At 36.0% G+C, this 11061-nt stretch overlaps 1 protein-coding gene across 1 annotated transcript in view; it reads right to left on the minus strand.

The window, feature by feature from the left end:
- Nucleotides 1-11061, minus strand: part of DOP1B (DOP1 leucine zipper like protein B) — a 2336114-nt gene that overhangs the window by 884248 nt on the left and 1440805 nt on the right. The window contains exon 20 of the mRNA XM_044071549.1: nucleotides 7509-7620. Coding sequence (XP_043927484.1) covers nucleotides 7509-7620 — 112 coding nt within the window. The remainder of the gene's footprint in view (nucleotides 1-7508; nucleotides 7621-11061) is intronic.

Genomic DNA, 11061 nt, shown 5'->3' on the forward strand with positions numbered 1-11061 from the left:
GAAGCAAAATCTTCCTCACCACAGCATTATTAACACCATACACAAGCCTGTCTTTTATTAACCCATCTTTCAAATCACCAACTCTACACGTTTTAGCTTTGTTTCTCAAGTCAGTGATATAAGCTGTAAAAGTTTCACCTGGCTTTTGATCTCTTATATAAAGTAAGTGCCTTTCTAATGTAACATTTGTCTGGGGGTTGCACATTTCTCTAATTTTAGGTGTTAAGCACTCATGGTCTTCCCTTGATTCAGCCGGTACCACAATATGATGGGTTTCCCCCTCTCCTGCATATACTTCTGGTGCATACACAAATGAATGCTCTCTTTTAATGGCTTCTGACCCAGCTAAGTTAAGCAAAATGAGTGCCCTTGTATGTGCATCTTTGTCAGAAAAAGCTGCTTGTATGAAAACATTGTATTCCTGCTCAAATTCCCTCCAATTATCTGCCATATTATGATCAAACATAAGTGGACTTGGTCTGCGAAATGCCTCTGCCATATCAACACACAGTAGTGAGGTGCTTGAAATTATGTACGAACATAGACACATAAACATATGCCTGAATTTTTATGCCAGTACTTGTAATTATGTCCAGTAGCACAACAGACTCCTTGAAATAACTGCACTTTGCCAAATAAGTCTCCGTAGCACAACAGCACTTTGCAATCACTGTATTTTACTTTGAAATCACTGTACTCTGTGAAACCACTCCTTATCAGTGTAAAAATACTTCAAAATGACTGTACTTTGTGAATAAACTGTACACGGCAGAAGAAACTCAGAGTAAGAAACACTTTGAGATGAATGCACTTTGCAAATAAACTGTAGACAGCACAAGAACCTTTCAAAATGGCTGTACTTTGCGAAATAATTCTTTTCAGTGTAAGAAATACTATGAAATGCCAGCTTTCTGCGAATAAATGTACACAGCAGAAGAAACTTTTTGAAATGGCTGCACTTTGCACTTTGCAATATAACTGTAATTTGCGCACAGCAAACTTTTGAAATAATTGCACTGTAATAATGTGCACATTTTGCACACACTGAGATGCTCTGAACAATTCTTGCTATGCTTTGAATGGCTTTGGTTGATTCTAAATAGTAGTTTGTGCCCAAACATGGTCTTTTACTAAAAAACATGCAGTCACATTGCTCTTTAAGCTTAATTTTACCCTTTTATTGTACTTGTTATGCCCTTTTAATATCTTATCATGCTCATTATACTTTTTTTTACTTTAAACATGCTTGTTAAGCAAACCAAAGATAATTCTGAGCCCTATATGAATAGTTTTGCTACTTTTATCAAATATCGTTGTTTCGGATATTTCATTTAATTAATGCGGTTTGTGCCTTTCATTTGCTTAATAGGTTTTTGTGCTACTCGTTTGATTAATAATGCATTTTGTGCCTTATAAATGTGCCATTTCATTTTCTTTACCCAATAAATCATTTGTGCAGTTTTCTTTACCTTTAGTTAATTTCTGGCCCTTTTTCTTTTGTCTGTAATCCATTTCACTCAACCTGCTTACTCTGCCTTCACGTTCAACTCTGCACCTCATGGCTGGTAGAAGTAGCTCTCTTAATCCCACTTCTGACACCATGTTGCTCATCTAGTCAGGAAAAAACAGATGAACATTCATGGGTTCTATTGAAGCAGCTTTATTACACACAAACACATTAGAAATGAGCAGTGCAACTTAAACATAAATAAACTTATAAACAGACTGTCACACTCATAGAGGCTAACACGGGTTCCTATTACCAAATCAAAGAGGCTAAACATCGAATGGCCTTAACATTTGAAATGCCATTCAGCAATGTGCTTTTTGTGAGACTGCAGTACAATGAAGATCCAAATATTTGCCCTTTCCTCACTGTAGTGCGTTCTTGGAGTTGGTATATAAAATTAGCAGGGGGCATGGGGGACAAATCTTCGGCCTTTAGGCCGTTCGATGTTTAGTGTCTTCTATGTTCTAATATACACCCGTTAACACTGGCTGTTCTCTCAAAATGGCACTGCTGCCTGCATGTGCTCTGTATTTATATGCATGTGCTACATCAGGAAATGCTTCTTAAAGGTACATACACATGCTCTGATCTACACTAAGCTCTCGTCATGCATCAATACTCTGTTGGAAAAAGTACAATTGTGTAAGAACTTACCATAACAATAGATGTATTACTTATCACTTTTGCGGTATTCCTTAACATATGGATATACTGCCAAGGGTAGCAGTATGTCTGGGCAGCATATCAAAGCCTGAGCTCTTCCAAGCACCATATATCATACACATATCACAAGTCTGAACACAGCCAATCTTGGCCTCACTGTATGCCAAAAGAACTTGGGCCATTCTCTCTCCAAAATGATAAGCCTGGAGCTAAGATGTGAATTTCCAGGAGAAATGATGGTTCTGAGAATACAAGGGTTGAGATGAGGTCGGGTGAATGAGCCATAATGGATCTAGCCATCTCCAGAGCTAAAGGGAAAGGAATGACCCCCACTTCAATTTGAGTCTTTAGCTAGGTATTTCTGTATCAACCAATCCAAATCTAGTTCAAATGTACTTCTAAGACCGGAAAGATCATATAGAGAGGGGAAGGTCACATGAGGGATAGGGATAGAGGGATAGATTTCCCCTAAAAAACTTCCATATCCATATGTTCTGGATAAAGGCAAGGAGTATAGACTGAGGCTCTGGCACTATACTCTTTGAATGTTGGAACCTTTAGAGCTGGGGTAAGAGCAGTAGACTTACTTGACCTGTTCTTTGGATCCAAATCTTTGTGCTTGACAGATTTGTCCTAAGGTTTTTTAGATTTTGCAGATTCTGGATTTGGCGGAAGGAGGCCTTTAACAAATAGCTTATTCCTTCTATCCACTAAAGCCTTGGGTCCAGAGGAAGAGCAAATCTCACAAGAGATAGACAAGTGAGGCACATCTAAGCAAACCACTGAGGTGGAATTTTATGACTGCACATAGTATAATTTTTGAAATGTGATTGCTTCTGCATGATAATAGCAACACTACTTAACAAGAGCTTAAGTAAACACTGCACACTGGACAACTGTATTACAAAAAATTAAAACATGCACTAACACTATTTAACATGCTAACTGCTACATAGTAAATCTACTAACTGTACATTTTTATACTACTGACTATATAATAAAGATTTTCATGAAGGAAGAAAATGATGACAAGGGATGAAGAAAGGGAATAGAAAAATTAAGGTATAAAAGAGGAATACAAATCAAATATACTATTCAAACTGATAGCAAATCCAATAATAATTTTAATTAGAACACTTTCAGCCAGAATAAAACTGAATCCAGATAAGATAACCAAATGAGATGGTGCACTTATATGGCTGAGACTGTACAGTTGATCTCAAAGGTGGCAAACAAGATCTGAGGCAAATGGATGATGTGCATTATGGAAAGTAAGATTTCTTAAAGGGGCTCAAGGCTGGAGCACCAATTCTGCCAGGATCATTCTGAAAAATGGCTTGAGGACCCACATATCAGATTGGACAGAATGAATGAACAGGGTCAACTGCAATAAAGCCATGTTGCCTGGAATGAGATTTAAATGCACCACAAAGAGCTTTTTAGTACTTTATATCTACTTTTTGAAATACAGTACCCACTTGAAATTTAGTGACTCTCCTGAGGTATTAAACATTTCTGACTTGCATCTTTTCTGCCTCCTTTCTTCAAAACTTTATACTTAAATCAGGGTAAAAGATTAGAAAGATGTTATGCTGTGTATAATGACTCAAGCAAGAAACACAAGGTGATGTGACAGAAAATTAATAAAGGTATTACAAACTGGAGTATATCTCAAACTGATAGTGCGGACAAAGTACTTGCCAACTATGACTCAAGCAAGAAATATGAGGCAGTAGAATCGACAAGAGTTACAAACTGGAAGAGATCTTAGACTAATGGCGCAAGCAAAGCACTAGACAGGCAACAGGGCAAATAAAATCACAATAAAGGAGTCCACATTGAAATAAAGGATGCTAATCAATGGGACACTACAGCAGTCAAGTTGAAGACTTTCAATACAGCTTCATAGATGATTATAAAACAGGAAGCAGTTGTCAAACTATGCCTTTCTGCTGATGATTCATGTATACAACTGGAAAAGAAACAATAATAATCAAAAAAACAGGAAATGGACTATAGCCAACATACAGCCTAAAATTAAGCAAGTAATATAAAAGAAGTGCAAGGAAGGCTTGTGGCCTGATACGATGTGGAGGAGAATGCATGACTTAGAAAAAACAAGTAATCTCCGTGGTATCCCCGAAGTCTCAAAACAACCCACTAAAGTATAGTGGGTCTAAAAACAAAACAGTGTAAGAAACTTCTCTGTGTGGAAGATTTTCAGTCCATATATTTCTAGTTAATCACTGTATATTAATCAGATCTGACAATAGTAGTAGAAGTAGCGAACGTAAACTCGTCAAGTCAAAAAGTAATAAGTATTCGAAAGTAATCCAAGCAAGGCAGGCAGTCTGTTTCCAGTCAAAAATCCTTTATTCAGTACATAGACAAGCGATCCAAGTAAAACAAAAATAGAGTAATAATTTCCTCACAAGCTTTCTAAATATATATATATATATATATATATATATATATATATACTTTTTATCAGGCATGGGAGTAGTTTATTGTGCTGTAAAACAAAGTGTTATTGGTACACATGTTAAATTCACATCCCTTCCCCCATCAGTGTGACATTCGAGCTGGTCCTGCCCTACCTAGTAGCTGTCATAACAATATATAGCCCTAATGTACTTTAATGGTACATCTTATTTAACCAAATTATTAAGTAGATTATTAAGTCTGTGATTTTATACAAGGCAATATACTACATGGCTGGAAATATATCAACCTTAGTTCATTTTGCGATCAAAAATTATATATAAATATATACATATACATTTTGCATGTAAAAATTAGTTTCTATTTTCATAACCTATTGTTAAAGATCGCTTTCGTCCTTCTTCTTCAGGTCTGTGTACAAGAACCCTAAAAACCTATATAATTGTATAATTAGTTAGTATTGTTATTGGCATCATTTTGAATAAAGTGGAAAAAAAGAGAACCAGAAAAAAATAAAAATAAAAAAATATATATGTGTATGATGATGGAAACAAAATATACACTTAAATTTCAAATGATTTAAAATGGTATTTAAACCAATTTGTAGAAAAAAAATAAAATACAATACAATTAGTCATGTAAACAATGTGGCAATTTTCTAAGTTCCAGTGCACTTTTAATTGAACAGTAGTCAAAAATAATATTGAAGAAAACTGGGACATTGTCACAGGAAACCCTTTTCTGATTAACATCTTAGGTGAAGCCCCATCATTTGTTTATAGGAAGGCCAGGAATATTAGAAGTTTTGTTGAATTTAAACCTAGACCATGTGAGAAAAGCACTAAAAGATCTGAAACTAATTGTACATTTTGTATATTTATACAGCAAGGTGATAGTTTTTATTGCCCTTATTTAAAGAAGATCATTAAAACCAGTGCAGGGGGTGACTGTAACAATAAAAAAGTAATTTACAGGGCACAGTGCAATGAATGTGATGCATTCTATGTGGGCAAGACTGTAAATAAACTCAAGCGAAGGATTTCATATCATCTGTCAGAAATCCGCTCTGGATGTAAAAATAATGGACTAGCCAAACACCTTTCTCTTCATAAAAGACACACAGGTTTTAAGTTCCAGATCCTGGATCGCATAGACATGGGTGATCTTGAAGGAGACATCCCGAATATTCTGGAGAAACATGAACTCGTGTGGCAATTAAAGCTGAACTCTTTTAGAAAGCCTGGACTAAACTACTACTGTTCAATTAAAAGTGCAGTGGAACTTAGAAAATTGCCACATTGTTTACATGACTAATTGTATTTTATTTTATTTTTTTCTACAAATTGGTTTTAAATACCACTTTAAATCATTTGAAATTTAAGTGTATATTCATCATACACATATATTTTTTTTATTTTTATTTTTTTCTGGTTCTCTTTTTTCCACTTTATTCAAAATGAAGGTAATAACAATGCTAACTAATTATACAATTATATAGGTTTTTAGGGTTCTTGTACACAGACCTGAAGAAGTCTAGAAGGACGAAAGCGATCTTTGTTAACAATAGGTTATGAAAATAGAAACTGATTTTTACATGCAAAATGTATATGTATATATTTATATATAATTTTTGATCGCAAAATGAACTAAGGTTGATATATTTCCAGCCATGTAGTATATTGCCTTGTATAAAATCAGACTTAATAATCTACTTAATAATTTGGTTAAATAAGACGTACCATTAAAGTACATTAGGGCTATATATTATTATGACAGCTACTAGGTAGGGCAGGACCAGCTTGAATGTCACACTGATGGGGTAAGGGATGTGAATTTAACATGTGTACCAATAACACTTTGTTTTACAGCACAATAAACCACTCCCATGCCTGATAAAAAGTATATATATATATATATATATATATTTAGAAAGCTTGTGAGGAAATTATTACTCTATTTTTGTTTTACTTGGATCGCTTGTCTGTGTACATAATAAAGGATTTTCGACTGGAAACAGACTGCCTGCCTTGCTTGGATTACTTTCGAATACTTAGTAATGCTGCAGAATTATATATTTTCTATTATTACTTTTTGACTTGACGAGTTTACGTTCGCTACTTCTACTACTATTGTCTGATCTGATTAATATACAGTGATTAACTAGAAATATATGGACTGAAAATCTTCCACACAGAGAAGTTTCTTACACTGTTTCATCACTTACAAAAAAAGACGTTGCTGCCATCTCTTTAAACATAGTTGGTAATAATACCCTATCTGGAGTAGCGAGTCTAGTACTGAAAATCTGACATCTGTAAAAGCAACCAGATAATGCATGCATTTCAGAAGATGACAATAAATATGGTGCACAGTATATATCAGATACCACAAAAAAGAAAACAGAAAAGTTTAGAACATAAAGTCTTAAAGAAAGAATGCAAAGTGGTGATGGCAAATAGGTGTTTAAGCAATTAAAATATTCAGACAAAGTTTAACCAGTTATCTTTCAAAAGCAGACATAAGAAAACAAGAGGACAAGATAAAAGATGGTTGGCTCAAGACAGATACAAGAACATCATACTGCTGAGAAAAGGTGTTATTACACAGAAAAGATGCAGCAGCGATAGAATGTAGTTCCTTCAATGTTAATATGCTTAAAATTAGACAAAAAATAAACAATTTTTATGAGGGGTAGAAACACCCACTAAGTAGAGAAGTGAGCAAACTAAGTGGGCAAAGTGGACCTTACCTACAATCAAAATCTGTATTTATGTGTTTTCATTCTTACACTACATTAGACATTGTGCAAAGTGAAATAAGCAAACATGAAGAAAACAAATTAAAAGGATACTATATTGACATTCATCACAACAGGTTTAAACTAGCCATTTACCTTTTTTGTCTTCACAGGATTCTCCAAAAGACAAAAATGACAGATGGTTGTGAGACCTTCCAGGAGAGTTAGTGGATAGTCGGGGGCAATGTTCTCCCGTTTGGATGTTATGCTGTTAAACAAATTAAACAATTATTTATTTTAATGCATGAGCAATTTCTTGACTTCAGCATAGAAATTCAAATATTCAGTCTTCCATAAAAACTATATACATACACATAAGTGGCACAGTGCTGCAGTGAGCATCACTGTCACCTCATAGCAAGAAGTCCTCTGGTTCGGTTCTTGGCCTGGGTGTCCTCTGTGCAAAGCCTGCATGTCTAAACTGTGGTTTGTATAGGTTTTACCAGTGCATTCTTATTTCTTCCCACATCCCAAAGATATGCAGCATGAAGAATGGTGACTCTAAACTGTCGATGTGTGTGTGTGTGTGTGTGTGTGTGTGTGTGTGTGTGTGTGTGTGTGCGCGCGCAAAGATATACAGCGTGAAGAATGGTGACTCACAACTGTCACGTGTGTGTGTATGTATATATTTAACATTTGTTTACCTGGAAAGTTCGACTGGACACAGGTCCTTTTTCAGCAGAGGACTGGGGAGAAAAGCTCCATGAGTAACAGTAAATTGTCATGCAAACATTACAATAAAGTACAAAGTATACAAAATGTAGTATACATAAGAACATACCAATTTGTTACATCTTGACAACAAAACCTGGGCTTTGAACACAGCTAGAACTATTTGTAGGTATGACTTATGTCAAGATATAAGGTTAAGACAGGTCAGTAGGAACAAAGGATTAAACACTGGGGAGAAGTTGGATATGTTTTGGGTATACTGTGATGTATCAGAGCACTCAAGAGGGGTTAGAACAGGAACATGGCCATTTATTTTTTAGATAAGCTTTAAGTGATGGCTTTAAGTGGTTAGTGGATGAGACTGAGAGAATGGAGTTAGGAAGGGAGTTCCATATACACGATATATAGTTGGAAAATAAAGATTCTCTTGCAATGTTATTGGCCTTGGAGACGGTGAGTAAGTTCTTGTTGTTAGAGGAAAAGTGGTTTGCTGGAACTCTACTAAAGGATGAGATTTTGTAGTGCAGGTGTTCTAGTTGGTTATCTTACAATTTTGTGAGTTAGAGAGAGTTGGTTGTAAAGAATAATGTTTGGAAGCTGAAGCCAGTCTAGTATCCTTAAAGCTGTACAATGATGTGTTCTATATGGGCAGTCAGATGCAAACTTTGCAATTTTATTATAACATGCTTCTAGCTTAGACAAGTCAGTTTTCCTTAGATTAGTTAAAATTGGACAGGCGTATAGTAGAGTGGAGAGCAGATGGGTTTGTGCTAATGTAATTTCGGCCATTGTGGTCAGGAACCTTTTGTGCCTATATAGACTTCCAAGTTTCTTATGGACTTTTTTATAGTTAGGGAGACATGCAAGTCAAATTTTAGGGTATTGTCTATTTCCACTCCAAGAACCTTTGTATAGGGTGTTGGGGAGATCACAGTATTGTCTTTGGCTATGTTAAATGTTGGGCATAAGATAGATTTCTTGTTAAGCTGGAAGAGTAATAATTCAGTTTTGTTTGGGTTCAGGATTAGATGGGCATTAGCTAACCATGTTTCAACAGAAGTGAAAGATTCCTGTGTTTGAGAATGAAGAGTTGACAGAGAAGTGGCAGCACAGATAAGTACTTAATCATCTGCATACTGTATTATAGAACCATGTGGAGTAGCTGTGTGCAGATTATTAGTAAAGAGGGAGAAAAGGTGTGAGCCCAAGATAGATCCTTGGGGGACACCAATGGATAATGGAAGGGATGAAGAAAGGTCACCCTGCCATAAAACAGATTGTTGACAGCCAGAATAGTTATGAAACCAAATTTCATAATTTGGCAAATGGTGAGAAGGATAGTTCAGTTAGTACATGTATTAGTTTGGAATGGGAGACCATATCAAAAGCTTTTGATAGGTCTAGAAAGATGGCAGATACAAAGTTGTTGTTATTCCTGTGATGGTTTATGGTATTAGTGAAGGATAAGAGAGCTGTAGTGGTACTATGTGATGGGCAAAACCCATGCTGAGTGTTTGTGAGAAGGTTATTTGTTGGTAAGAATTTCATGACCTGGAGATGAATACACCTTTCGAGTAGCTTAGAAAAAGGTGAAAGAATAGCAATTGGGCCGATAGTTTGTCAGTTCTGTGGAAGGTCCCCTTTATGAAGTGGGATTACGTGGGAAATTTCCCACAGTTGAGGGACCTTGTTTTCGACAATGGACCTATTTATAAGTACTGATACTGGGAGGGCTATAAATTCAGCTCCAACTTTGAGGTATTCACTGGGTAAGTTATCTACAGAAAATGTAGTAGGTTTTAGTTTCTGTAGTAGCTTTTTATAGTGGCTGTAGGAACTGGGGAGAAAGAGAATGAGGCATTGCTAGCTGTAGACTTGGCTGGTTTGGTATCAGGAGTAGGAGTTTGCTGTTTGGAAAGGGCAATTATAGATTCAGTAAAATGTTTGTTAAAAATGGTAGCTATGCTATCAGAATATATGTGTGTGAGAACAAGATATGTGTCATATTGAAGAATGACCTGGCACTCTACTTTCATTCTCTCCTTGCCTAGTACACTATGATCCTATAAGGCATCCCCTGACCCAAATCTCATGGATCTACTGTACATCTGCAAATCAAATTGTACCAGAAATACTCGATCCAGGAACCTGAACCTTTTCGGCATCTTAAAATGTTTGCAGATACCACTGGAGCAGACTTGCCCTCCACATAAAACAACAATCATTCCTGTCCATATTCAAGCACAGTTTTTCCCCAGGGCTGCTCCTGTTCCACTAAAGGACAGGGTATGCACCTAAATCTTTCTATTCCCCTAGTAAGGCCCTTTAAAAATTCTCTCTGAAATTACCACAGAAATAATCACAGTCTTATGGGTAGTATATACATATAGATCTGGAAAAAGTTAAAGTAATTTTTAATACCCAATGAGGTAAATGGCCATTCTTAAAATGGCCCACAAGGGCAGACAGCCTAGTACTCATCTAAGAAAACTCTGGATGGCGACAGCTGTTTCACAGGGTCACCAATGGAGTCAGATGCAGCTCAACAGCACTGGCTGGATGACTATAATAACCTATAGAGATCAAATGTGAATCGTTGCACTGTTTTTTTTTCTTAATATATTACTTAGTTTGCACATCCAGCATTGGTTAGTGTGTTTAGCTCTGATGTAATAACACATATTTATGACCTGATAGCTTTTCTATTTGCTACAATGAAAAATAATAACTACAATTGACCTTACAACCATCTTGGGTAATTACAGACCTATCAGCCTTACAAGTCTCATCTAAAAAGCAATGGAATGCATCGTAGATGACAGTACAAAAATGTGATAAAGAAGCTTGTCATAACTGACCTCCAGCAGTTTGACTTTGTGAAGGGTAGAGCCTGCATTTAATGTGGTTAATTTCTTCAAAAAGGTTACAAAGGCTGTAGATGGTGGCCATGCAGTGCACACACTACACTCTGACCTGG

The sequence above is a fragment of the Protopterus annectens genome, chromosome 5.part0 (genome assembly GCF_019279795.1).
Source record: "Protopterus annectens isolate FY-2018-M chromosome 5.part0, PAN1.0, whole genome shotgun sequence".
In the NCBI taxonomy this organism is placed as follows: Eukaryota; Metazoa; Chordata; order Ceratodontiformes; family Protopteridae; genus Protopterus; species Protopterus annectens.